The sequence below is a fragment of the Myodes glareolus genome, chromosome 9 (assembly GCF_982192425.1).
Source record: "Myodes glareolus chromosome 9, mMyoGla1.1, whole genome shotgun sequence".
Classification (NCBI taxonomy): Eukaryota; Metazoa; Chordata; class Mammalia; order Rodentia; family Cricetidae; genus Myodes; species Myodes glareolus.
The window spans coordinates 18,244,796-18,258,028 of record NC_142034.1 but is presented as its reverse complement, the minus strand read 5'-3'; the positions used below and the strand labels follow the sequence as shown (position 1 = coordinate 18,258,028).

General features: G+C 49.9%; 1 protein-coding gene across 33 annotated transcripts in view; it reads left to right on the top strand.

The window, feature by feature from the left end:
• Positions 1-13,233, top strand: part of Mapt (microtubule associated protein tau) — a 99,662-nt gene that overhangs the window by 82,503 nt on the left and 3,926 nt on the right. For 24 of the 33 annotated variants that reach the window (XM_085695915.2, XM_085695912.2, XM_085695909.2 and 21 more), the window contains 3 exons: positions 4,586-4,678; positions 8,086-8,167; positions 9,115-9,227. In XM_085695915.2, the coding sequence (XP_085552041.1) occupies positions 4,586-4,678; positions 8,086-8,167; positions 9,115-9,227 (288 nt within the window). The remainder of the gene's footprint in view (positions 1-4,585; positions 4,679-8,085; positions 8,168-9,114; positions 9,228-13,233) is intronic. The other 9 variants (XM_085695919.2, XM_085695916.2, XM_085695914.2 and 6 more) reach the window with 1 other exon arrangement.

The window sequence follows — 13,233 nt, the reverse complement described above, 5'->3', positions numbered from 1 at the left end:
GGTCTACGTCCCCAGTCACCGTTGAAAGGACAGCTTTAATAGTGGCTGGCCTTGCTGGGCAGTGGTGGCGCATGTATTTAATCCCAGCACTTGGGAGGCAGAGGCAGGTGGATCTCAGTGAGTTCGAGGCCAGCCTGGTCTACAGAGTGAGTTCTAGGAGAGCCAGGGCTGTTACACAAAGAAACCCTGTCTCGAAAAACAAAAAAAGCAAGACAACAACAACATAATACTAGTGGCTAGCCTTGGTACTTCATTGCCTTTCCCAGGTTGACTGGACTAAACACAAGCAGGTTTTCAGCATCCATCCCCAAGCTGGATGCTGGGGACGGACTTGAAGGCAAGGCTTTCTGTGGACCTAGCTGCCCACACCAGGTTCATTGCCTCAAATGAGGTGTTGCCCTGGCTCACTGTCCAAGTGAGGCCCAGCCCAGCCCAGCTAGCACCAGTCTGGAAGCTCCTTCATCTACAGGCTTGGGGCCAAGAAGGGATCCCCTGAGAGTTCTGAACCCAAGCAGACCCAGAACAAGACCCACCAAGGACTTGAAATGGCTTTGGGGGTCTCTGGGAAGTGGATAAACTAAAGTGGACCCAGCCAGATTCTCAGGACTGCTCCCTGACCACAGCCACTTCCCTCCTGAACAGAAGGCCCTCAGATGGAAACATCCTCTCCCTCGGGGGTATTTCCAGTGTCTAGTCAGAGCCAAAGCCCAGTACGGCAGAACCGTATATGCCACTGTTGCTACGACTCGGATTTCACAATGCCAGCCACCGCCCTCTTCTCTGCACTCTGCAAAGGGCATTGATTTAACGTGGCCACTAACCATAATTCCAGTCTGCTTTGTAAATATCTGTCCAGTGCCAAAACCCACAAGAGTGTGTTTCTTTTCCTACGAGGTTAGAATAAGAAAAAACCACCCAGGGAGGTGGGGGTGTCTCTGTATGTGATTGCTTAATGTCCTGTGACTAATTCGGTTTCTTTGTATCCAGAAGACAGCTACCTTCCTCCAAAAACTGTTGTCTTTGTTAAATAAGGAGTTATATAATCATTTGTGTTTCCTTTTTCTCATTGGCTTCCAGGAAGCTCAGTGCTAAATCTAATAGCCCTGACTGCATATCTCAGTGATTACCCTGTGTTGTGACACTATCCTTTTATGTCTCCTCGTTTTAACTGAGTCTGTGTTTTCTTTTTTTTCTTTTTTATTTTTTTATTGATTTTTATTAAGCTCTACATTTTTCTGTGCTCCCCTGCCTGCCTCTCCCCTTTCCCCTTCAACCCTCCCCCAAGGTCTTCATGCTCCCAATTTACTCAGGAGATCTTGTCTTTTTCTACTTTCTACTTCCTATGTAGATTAGATCTATGTAAGGCTCTCTTAGTGTCCGCATTGTTGTCTAAATTCTCTGGGATTGTGGTTTGTAGGCTGGCTTTCTTTGCTTTATGTTTAAAAACCACCTATGAGTGAGTACATGTGATAATTGTCTTTCTGTGTCTGGGTTACCTCACTAAAAATAATGTTTTCTATCTCCATCCATTTTCCTGCAAAATTCGAGCTGTCATTATTTTTTTCTGCTGTGTAGTACTCCATTGTGTAAATGTACCACATTTTTCTTATCCATTCTTCGATAGAGGGCATTTAGGTTGTTTTCAGATTCTGGCTATGACAAACAAAGCTGCTATGAACATAGCTGAGCACATATCTTTGTGGCACAATTGAGCATCTTTTGGATATAGACACCCAAAAGTAGTATTAATGGATCTTGAGGAAGGTTGTTTCTATTTAGGAAGTGGTTTCCTGTGCCAATGCGTTCAAGTGTACTTCCCACTTTCTCTTCTATAAGGTTCAGTGTGGCTGGCTTTATGTTGAGGTCTTTGATCCATTTGGACTTGAGTTTTGTGCATGGTGATAGATAAGGGTCTATTTTTGTTCTTCTACATGTTGATATCCAGTTATGCCAGCACCACTTGTTAAATATGCTTTCTTTTTTCCATTTGATATTTTTTTGCTTCTTTATCAAAGATCAGGTGTTCAAAGATGTGTGGATTGATATCTGGGTCTTCTATTCGGTTCCAGAGTCTGTATTTTCTAATTCTAAACTGCTCCCAGTCTAGTTTTCTAGAACTCACAGAGATCCGCCTGCCTCTGCCTCCCAAGTGCTGGGATTAAAGGTGTGCGCCACCACTGCCGGCTTATTTCTATGGAAGTCTCATACTAGGCTCAGGCTGGCCTGAAGATTACTATGTATGTAGTTCAGAGTAAACTTGAACTCACAACATATCCTCCTGCCTCAGACAGGCAGGGATGGTAAGCATGGGCCACCATGCTTGGCTCCCTGTCCCTTTTTGAAAGCAGGCAGATCTGCTTTGGGGCTTATCCAGTGACAGTTATGAGTAGAGCTGATCTTGGTGGTACTCGTCACTGTCACTTGATGGTCACTGTCATCCAGTCCTGGGAGGCTGAGGCGAGAGGGGGAGGAGTTCAAGGCCATAGCAGGTGCATAGCAGGTTTGAGGCTAGCTTAGGCTACGTAAGACCTTGTCTCAAAAATAAAAGGAAGAAAAAAGAATGAGAAACACATGTGCACACGGCAGAGTGGAGGCGGAGCAGGGGGAGTTGAAGGGGCTCTATCCCAAGGCATTGATGAGAGAAGCCGCTGCCATCCATGGGGCAATTGATGTGTGCAGGCCCCTCTTCTGGAGGCATTCCAGAGGAAGACTCATTCCATCCTGTCCACGTTCTGGGAAGTCAGTGTTGCCAGCTGCCCCAGTATGTAGGTGGGGAAACTGAGGTACAGAAGGGCTAAATGGCTATCTAAGGTCAGCAGTTGAGTGGGGTTCACACTCAAACTTTTTAAAAAAAATATTTATTTATTTATTTATTATGTATACAATATTCTGTCTGTGTGTAGGTCTACAGGCCAGAAGAGGGCACCAGACCCCATTACAGATGGTTGTGAGCCACCATGTGGTTGCCGGGAATTGAACTCAGGACCTTTGGAAGAGCAAGCGATGCTCTTAACCAGCCCCTACACACCCAGACTTTTCAGTGCCTTACCCTCAAAGAGGAAGTGCTTGCCCCTGCCTGGAACTCACCTTGTGAGAGCCACATACCGCCTAATACCTGCAGAGGGCAGCAAAACAAGCTGGCTTTGTCAGCAGGGCCCGGAGAGATGAGCCCTTTCCGGAGGCCGTTTGGAGGGCTGGCTTGAGTGTGTTTAGAACACCTGTCGTTTTGACTTAGAAGTCCTGTTTCTAGGAGTCTGTGCCATAAAAATGGTCCACAGTACGGAAACATTCCTTGCCAGGATATGTTCACAGCAGGCTGTTCATACTGAGCATTTTGGTAGCCCAGGAACAGTCCGGACAGTGAGCTCGCTTCTGGAGAGCAATTTTACCCATCTTGGCCAGCAGCTATGAAGCAGATTGTGAGCCAGCACTCTGGAGGAACTGGAGGCAGGAGGCCGTGGTGTTTAAGGTCCTCCCTGGCTACACACTGAGTTTTGAGACCAGCTTGGGATACAGACGTGAGACTCTCTTTCCAAAAACTGAAAACATGTCTGCGAAAGATTAAAAAAAAAACAACAACACTTTTTTAGCCACTTAAACCAGATTTCCAGTATTCCAATCCTAGGTCAGGGCTAGGTCTAGACTTTCCCCAGTGCCCCAGGGTTTGAGAGCAGCCAGTTGCACTTCCCGGATCTCTGTGGCTCCTCCAGCTGCCACCTCAAGGGAAGGAGAGCGTCTTCTGAAGCCAAACTGAGTGACTATGACCCCAAAACATGAATTTAGGTCACCCACAAATAATGTATTCTGATCTGGTGACGGTGTGGTGAAGGTTTCCTAATAGCACAATAGAATAAAATTAGAAATGGAGGTAATTAAAAAATTTGTTTTTAACTCAACTTCAGCTGGTCAGGTGGTGCACACCCTTGATCCCAGCACCTGGCGGGCAGAGGCAGGCAGATCTCTGTAAGTTCAAGGCTAAACTGGTCGACAGAGTGAGTTTCAGCACAGCCATGGCTACATAGTGAAATCCTGTCTCAAAACATGCCCCCCCAAAAGCACTAAAAACTATCTTTAAATATTTATTTATTGCATGTGTGAGTGTGTGTGTGTGCCACTGCATGCATGTGGGAGCCAAGGACGTGTGTAGTCTGGTGGCAACCATCTTCACCCTCACCAAGCCATCTGCCAGCTCAGCTCAAGACAATTTGGCTGGGAACCTTCACATTCCAACTCTCCAGCAGCGCGGAATCTTAAACGCTGTCTTGCACTGGCGTGGGTTTTGGGGGTTTTGTTGTTTTTCTTCCGAGAACTTGACACAGGGGACTCCCTACTTACACTCGTCACTCCACCCCAACCTGGTAGTCTTCCCACATCTGTTTTCGAGTCCCCAGTCCCATTTTTCGTTCAGATCCATTTCGTGATCTCTGAGTCTAGTAGGTTGGCAGTGTGCCTTCCCAGGCAGCTTCTTTGCATCCCGCACCCCCCAGGAGGCGGGGCTCAGACCTGGTTCTCCCCAGCAGCACGCAGGTCAGGGGTCACTGCCCTGGGTGTGGTCATCACTCATTCTTTTTTCTGGCTATCAAAGGTGCAGATAATTAATAAGAAGCTGGATCTTAGCAACGTCCAGTCCAAGTGTGGCTCGAAGGACAATATCAAACACGTCCCGGGCGGCGGCAGTGTGAGTACGGTCACACTCTCCATGCAGTGTGCCGCAGCCTTTGCTGTGACACATGTCATAAGTGTGTACTTGTGAGACATTGCAGAGAATAGATCCCCGCAGGCTCAGGGCCTCCAGTGTCCCTACACTTAGGTTTGCTGTCCCCAGACTCCCCTCCCCATGGTTCAGTGAAGGGCCCAGCAGAATCGGGACAGCAATTGGCTCCCTCTGGCCCTTCCCTGAGGAGCTGGGTCCCCGCAGTGCCATGCCCATGTCCCTAGAAGCCCCACAGCCTCCTAGAAATGGGCTGAAGACTGTGGCACCCAAGCCTGGACCGTCACCTCTCCCCTCCTCTCTGGAACAGTTCTGTGGATGGACGGTCCATATGATCTGAGCAGATGCTAAGGACTTCCTGTCTCATGTCAAGGGCAGAGAGGGTCCTGGCCACCCTAGTCACCCTCCATTTCTCGTTTGGGTCTCCATCTTCAAGAGAGGAAGCGATTCCTAAGCCTCAGTTAACGTTTAAAACAACAGCCCCCTCTCCGCCCCCCCCCCCGGACCCAGTACAGGGACCCTGGCTGCAAAGAGCCTAAGAGAGTTGCAGGCGGTATCTATTGCCCGAGTCCAGTTTGCCAGAGAAAGGTTGCTTAGGGCTTTAAATTTGTCCTCTAAACACCACTGGGGACCCAGCTTATCAGCAGTGAGTCCCTGTGAGATGCTCCCCGGCTTCCCTGATGGGCGTAAAGACTTCGATGTCCTCTGGGCTAGCCTGTGTCCACAGGACAGGCTATGCAAACTGGGTTTCTCCAGGCCAATTCCCTCGTCCCCAGCTCTGGATCAGTCCCAGGAGGAGCCCAGGCCCTCTGAGAGAGTTCCTGCTGGCTCAGTCTTGTGACTGTGCCCTGGCCCACGGGGTTTATTCTTGCAATGTGCTTCTGCCTCCTGCCCTGGCACCTGCCCTGCCTTCTGCCTCTCGGACCTTTGGCCCCAGAGCAGCAAGTGCTGGCCTTGTGGCTACTGCTTCTTATGCTTCCTCACAGTGTTTGCTGTTTCCTCTGTCCTCCACTCACAGCCGCTCCTGCCATCCCCACCCCGTACTTGTTTTTTTGCTTCAGAAGGAGAGGCGCGGCTGTTGGCTACACTGTAGTTACTGCCCAGCCTGATGCCCTCTCTGTGTACATTCAATAAACTGTTCTAGAGATGGGTGGGGGAAAGAGATGGTTACTAACGACTCCCGTTGCTGTCTTTGTCCCTGGGCCCTTTAATGTTGTCATTTAGGGTGTGTTGACCTCCCAGCCCAGGCCTGCTGTGGTTGGGGAGGAAAGACAGGGGCATCTGGTTTGGCTCATGTCTGATCTGCTGCTGGGGCTGAAGACTCTGGCTCCAGTGGGTTGCAGAGGGCGGATGCCCCTGCAGGGGAAGTGGGGAAGAGCCAGCGCAGGGCAGCTCTGGTCACATGCTGGTTGTCTGATGAGGCTCCAGTGCCCAGGATGTCAGGGAACTTTCCTAATGTGTGCAGCAGTGTGTCAGCCTGTGGACTAACCTATGACCTTATATAGAGTCACAAGATAAACTGGGCTGACCATGAGGACTGTCCTTGGCCTGTGGCCACTGTTGGCTACAAGATGAACCTATAGAGAAAGCTCTCTTGAGGAAGGGAGCTGGTGGTTATAGCCTCTGGCATTTTGGGTTGCAGGATCCCTGGCCTGGACTGCACATCTGGCTTGTTGCTGGCTCTAGCTAGGGTGGAGGGACTTGCAGTGGGCAGGCTGTTCCTCCATCTGTGCCTCCTGGCTGGGCTGTGGCCTCCTCTCTAGGGCTGCTTCCCCATACCCCATACATTCCTTCCTCCTCTGGCCATTCCAGGCTTCCAACATCTCTCTCTTACCCTGCCACACCCTGCCACTGACTCTCAAGAGACTTTACCTGGGCCGGAGCGAAAGAGTGAGGCTCTGGTTCCTGTAGCATTCCTGTCTCCTCTTGGAGGTCTCAGGCTCCCATGGGTTGCAGAGTGCAAGTTCTCCTGTTGGGAGAGCCACCCCCTTTGCTCTCCCATCATCACCTGTCCCAGAACTCCCACCATACCCTGGATTTGTCTGCAGAAAGTCCTTGGGGCCATCTGCTCTTTATTCACTTTCACAGGGGTCGGGTGACACCTCAGAACACTGACATGTGACCCCAGCACACTGACATGTGACCCCAAAACACTGACGTGTGACCCCAGCACACTGACATGTGAGGTCACAGCCCTCCTCTTCCATCAAGTCCATTAGCAGAAAAAGAAACACCTCTCTCTCTCTCTCTCTCTCTCTCTCTCTCTCTCTCTCTCTCTCTCTCATACACACACACACACGCACGCACATGCACGCACACGCACGCACATGCACACACGCACGCACATGCACACACACACGCACGCACACACACGCGCACGCACACACACGCACACACGCACACGCACACACACACACAACACAGCATACCATCAGCACAGCTCTCCATGAAAATGTAGAACATTCACCTTGCTTTGCCAACTCTCACATGGTCAGGAGATGACCCTCTCCCTCGCTGGGATGACCCCACTCGTGGTCTATATAAGAGACCCATGGGATTTGGAAGGTGGCAGTTAGTGACCAGCTCTCTAAGCTGCAGACCACAGTTCTGAGAGACTGGCTTCCAGGAGCCCCATCTACCTGGGTGGCCTCCTTCGGGGTACTCTCTCAGGACGCAACTGTCATTCCCCAGAGCAGGCCTTGCTGCTGCGCCACATGAAGGATCCTTGGGCTGGCAGGTCTCCCTGTGTGTCCTGTCTGCTCACTCACGCTTGCTGAGCCACTAAACCTGTGATTTCTGCTGTGTGCCTGCCCTCCCTGTTAGTGTCGCTTTGCTTTTTCCAGTAGAGGATGAAGTGTCCAGGGGACACCACATGGCTCTTACCCGAGTCATAGCACTGTCCTGGGTCCTGTATGCCACCTGATGGTCCAGGGCTGTGGGAGTTTCCTGGATGTTCCCTCCTCCTTGCCACCTCTCCTCTCTGAGTCCCTTCTGAGGAGAACACCTGGAGGCTGCAGGTCACTTCCTCCACTGTGTGACCGGTCTTTTGTCAATGAAAAGATTTGTTTCTATATTTGAATATCTGCTAAATAGTGTGATCACGCACAAGGACCAGGCATCCCTGTTTTTCCCTGAGAGTTTCTTTGGGTTTCTGGGATTGAAGATGGTCCCATAGTCACTTTGTGAGGACCCAGCTTTCTGCGGGGTGGGGATTGTCTGGATTTGAGGAGTATATTATCCTCCCTGAGTGGGGTGTATCCGGAAGCTGATGGAAGCCACTGGCAAGTGGTCCATTGGACTTTGCTTTGTGTTACCCTTCTAGTAACATGACCCCCTTTATTCTCTGTCTCGTTCCCGCCCTTTCTGACCTGCAGGTACAAATTGTCTACAAGCCAGTGGACCTGAGCAAGGTGACCTCCAAGTGCGGCTCCTTAGGCAACATCCATCATAAACCAGGTAGCCCTTGAGGAAGGCAGGCTGTGGGATGGGAAGGTGCTGGCTAGGCTGGCAAGTGCCTCCTGGAGCACACCAACCTGGGCAGCAAACACTAAAGGCGAAAATGCTGTGTGACCGGGAGGTGCGGCTGTCCCTGCTGGCTCCTGAGCAGGGCTTTTTCAACTTAGACAAGGGGTGGAGGGAGAGGAAGAGCTGGTTCCAGATTTCTTCTTGTGGCTCTCCAGAAAAGCCTGTAGAAGAGGACATCTCAGCTTTGTCCCAGCCAGCACGGGGGGGGGGGGGCGGGGGGGGCTTCATCCACAGCTATGACACAAGACTTTCTAGGCTGTTGTCCTACTCTCGCTGTGACTGTTAAACAAACCACCCTTCCCAGGAAAGTGGTACAAGTCACCTCCCCTCCTGCTACACCCTGGTGTGGTGACCCAAGTCAAAGAGGCAGATGGGGTTAGGGTCTCTCCTCATTGTGCATTTGACATGCAATGTGAGTCTATGGTCTTGAGGGGCTGTGGTCTCCATTGCTGGAAGGCGTCTAGTTTAGAGTTCAGCATGCCTTCTCCTGGCCAAGCTTCCTGTACCTTTGAACCATCTCAGGAGAAAGATTTTGTGGAGTAAATATCCGATGTACATCTCAATTAGAGACGAGGCAGGTGATTTGGAAGCCCTTACAAGGGCTCCCTTGTGGCCAAGCCTCCTTCTAGATAAAGCAGAGCCCTGGCAACTCCCAGAGGGTGGGCTGTTCTTGTGATCGCTGGCCCAGCCTCTGCAGGAGTCAGAATGGGCACGTTAATGAATGTTCCCTGCCAGAATGGTGACAACTAACCTAATTGCCATCAAGCCTCCAGCAGCCCCAGGCACTTTGCTCTGCAGGCTGTGACCTCATTTAATATATGCTAAGTCCCCCAGACCACAGAAGATGGCAAGAGGCTCTTGTGTGGGTTGTGTTCCAGGAGGGGGCCAGGTGGAAGTAAAATCTGAGAAGCTGGATTTCAAGGACAGAGTGCAGTCGAAGATTGGCTCCTTGGATAACATCACCCACGTCCCTGGAGGAGGGAATAAGAAGGTAAGGGGAGACAGTGGGGAGGTCACATGGGAGGTGGGGGTTAGCGGAGTGGGCTAGGCTGGTCCTAGAAGGTCCCATATCTAGAGATGGGTTCTCACCCTGAGCTCAGTGTACCAAGAAACAAGGCATGAGACCAAAGACAGACCTTTTCCGCTGGTTGTCAGGAAAACTAGAGCAAACTAGCGATGTGGCTGAGGATGAGCCTCAGCTGGTAGAGCGCTTGCCCAGCACGCACAGAGCCCGGGTTCCGTCCCAGCACTGCATAGACTGGGCATAAACTGTAATCCCAGGTGGAGGCAGGGGGATCAAGAGTTAAAGATCACCCTCGGCTACATCGTAGGTTTCAGGCCAGCATGCACTACCTGAGGATCCCACCAGACAAAGGACAGACAGAGTCTTGTGGTTCTGAAGAGAACCGCACATGCTGCTCACACTGAGGCTGCTGTGTCTTGTCTCAGGGCTGAGGACTGGGTACATAGTGGACATAGTATGCATGGGGTAAGGGCACAAAGGTGCGTGTGCAAGCTCCTCTTGCCCCCAAACAGGGTGTGATGATTGTAGGGCTGCCCTGGCTTCTCTCTTTGGCACAAACCACCTCCACACTTGCATGGTCCAGTATCGTGCAGGTAGCCTCCTCGGCAGGGTCCTCCTGGGAAATGACTGAACAGAAGGAATGTTCTGGAATCAGACCTAGCCTAGCACAAGAAAGGGTACGTACCCAAGGTGGCTCAGTTGTCTTTCTACTTGGCCATATTGGGTGACTCCTGGGAGTCCCCTGCCTGGCAAGTCCCCACAGCTCCGTGCTTTCCTCTGCAGCTGCATGTTTGCATCCACTGCTTATGTAAAGCCCCTGGTGACTATGAGGCACCCGAACCACTGACATGCCCGGCCGGCACACAGCCAGCAGGCTGAGGGGTTCTTCCCCCCATGGCCTATAAGGGCAGATCCTCTGGACTTTTGCTGCCCCAGAGCAGGAGATCCTCCAGTCTTGGGAGCTGACAGAAGCTGAAGAAAGGAGGCCATACCTGAGGGCTGCCGGGCAGGCCTCCCTTCTCTGGGAAGGTGGGAAAGCCTCATCAAAGGCCAGAGCTTTACTAATTCTGCCACACATCGCTCAATTTAAATACAAAGCCTCCTGTATTTTGCTCCCATACAGGACCTCTTGGCCATAGGAAGTCATTGGCCTGACTCCACCTCAGTCTGATTCCATAGGGCTGGAGCAGATCTTGGAGATTCCCTGGGTAAGGGAAGTTCTCCACCAGCCTGGGAACTTCTCTGCCCTGGAGGAAACTCTGGGCAGGCAGAACTCCCCCCCCCCGCCCCCTGGGGTGGGGGGACTGATGTAGGCAGAACTTCAGTGTGCTGGCCTGTTTCTCCTTCAGAGAAATACCAGCAGTGAGATCCAAACAAAAGAAGGTCCCTGTGTCCTAAGACGAGAACTGGAGACAGGTGGATCAGGAGTTCAAGGTTACCCCTGAGCTGCGCAGAATTGGAACCCGCCAGGGCGACCTGAGACCTTATCTCACAAAACCAGAAAACAGCTGGCCATAGTGGTGCGAGCCTTTAATCTCAGCATTTGGGAGGTAGAGGCAGGCAGATATCTGTTTTGCATAATTTGAAGGCAGCTTGGTCTACATTTCAAGTTTCAGGACAGGTGGGGCTAATAGAGCGACCCTGTAACACACACACACACACACATGCATGCTTGCATACACACGTCTTAATCAAATATTCTCTCAAGTACAATAATATGGAAGGTCCCTCTTAACCAAAAAGAAGAGCATACGAAAGCCCGATTTTTCTCAATGTCCACCTTCAAGCTCTCAGCAAGAAGACTCTTCACCTAGGGTCTCTGACCTCAGAAGTTTTATGGAAATACCATATATGTGTAGCATACATATGTGCATACTTGGCTCAAAGTCTGGGATCCAGAACAAGGTTGAGACATTTTATGTCCACCACTTTAATGTAGAGACTGTTATACATGCCTCAGACTGCTTTCTGCTTCCCTTTGGACTCCTGGCTATAAAATTGTGTCTGCACCCCCAACTGTGTGTGTGTGTGTTGTATGTACATGAGTTTGCAAGTGAGCACACCCATGTACATACATGCAGAGGCCAGAGCAGAACATCAGGTATCTTTCTCTTTCACCGTCCCCCTTACTGCCTTGAGACAGGGACAGGGTCTCTAACTGAACTGGAAGCCTGCTGTTTTGTGCTAGACTGGCTACGCATGAGATTCTGGGATGTACCTGTTTCCATCCCCAAATACTGAGGTTAAAAGTTACAGACATGCACAGACCTGCCCTGCTTTTTTACTTGGGTGCTGAGGATTCGAACTCAGGCCTTTGTGTTGGCAGAGCAAGCATTCCTCTACCCACTGAGCTATCTCCCCAGGCTTGTGATACCGTTTCTTAAAAAGGGCTTCTTGGGAAAAAAAAAAAAAAGGGCTTCTTGGCATCACGACTTCTAGCACCCACACTAGTGGGTGCCACCTGAAAATACCTTAATCATCTTGGACAAAGAGTGTATGTAGTGGTGACCGCTGGTACCAGTGATTCTACAGCAGGCCCCTTTTTCTTTTGTGGCTACTCCTTCAGTGCTTTTAGCAGCAAGGTGGCAACAATCTAGCAAAACACAGAGTCCAGAGCAAGGGGTGTGAAGCAGCAGTGCAGCGTGTGTTCAACATGCCTGAGGCTTCGAGTTGCACCCCCCCAGCACAATTAAACAAACAAACAAACAAATAAATAAGGGCTAGTGAGATTGCTCAGTGGTTAAGAGCACCGGCTGCTCTTCCAGAAGTCCTGAGTTCAATTCCCAGCAACCACATGGTGGCTCACAACCATCTGTAACGAGATCTGGTCTCCTCTTCAGACCTTAGGCATACATACACACAGGCAGAACACTGTGTACATAATAAATAAATATTAAAAAAAAGAAATATAAGTAAACAGTCATACATATTTAGGATAAACATACACATGTAAAATGACGTGTGCAAAGTCACTGGAGGTTATTCCTATTTGGCATTGTTTGTAGTTGCAGAGAAATGGAACCTCCTCCACTTCTGTCAGGGAGGAGATAGATTTTGATGTCGATGCTCTAATGGGATAGAATAAGTAGCCATTAGCATGAGGAAATTCTCTGTGGAATAACCAGGTATTAATCCTGAACCTTGGTGGAACACACTTGTAATCTCAGAAATTGAGAGACAAAGGGATTGGGATTCCTAAGGACAGCTAGTTCCAGGCCAGCCTGGGCTAACAAGTAAGATCTTGCCTTAAAACAAACCAGGCCAGTGAGATTGCTCAGTGGGTAAAGGTGCTTGCAGTCAAGTCCGATGCCCTGAGTTTGGTCCCCAGGACCCAGATGTTAGAAGGAGAGAACCAACTCACACAAGTTTTCCTTTGATCTCCTCACATGCACTAGGGCACATGAATACACACAAACACACACATGAATGTAGAAAGGTTAGACAAACAGCCAGGTGTGCTGGCTCACGCCTTTAACCCCAACACTCAGGAGGCAGAGGCAGGCAGATCTGAGTTCCAGGTAAGCTTGGTCTACAGAGCAAGTTCCAGGACAGCCAAGGCTACACAGAGAAACCCTGCATCAAAATAAAATAAATGAATGAACCAGGCAGTGGTGGCACATGCCTTTAATCCCAGCACTCAGGAGGCAGAGGCAGGAGGATCTCTGTGAGTTCGAGGCCACCCTGGTCTACAAGAACTAGTTCCAGGACAGGCTCCAAAAGAGCAGAGAAATATATATATATATATATATATATATATATATATATACATATATATATATATACATATATATATATACACATATATGGCACACACATATTTATATATTATTATATTTTTATTATTTTATATTCATATATGAGTGAATGAATGAATGAATGAAAACAAACAAAAGACTGTTTTGTCCCTTCATAGACTCTGTAGTCTGGGCTTGTCTGCACTCCGCAGGCTGTCACTCATCCATCTCACCCTGTA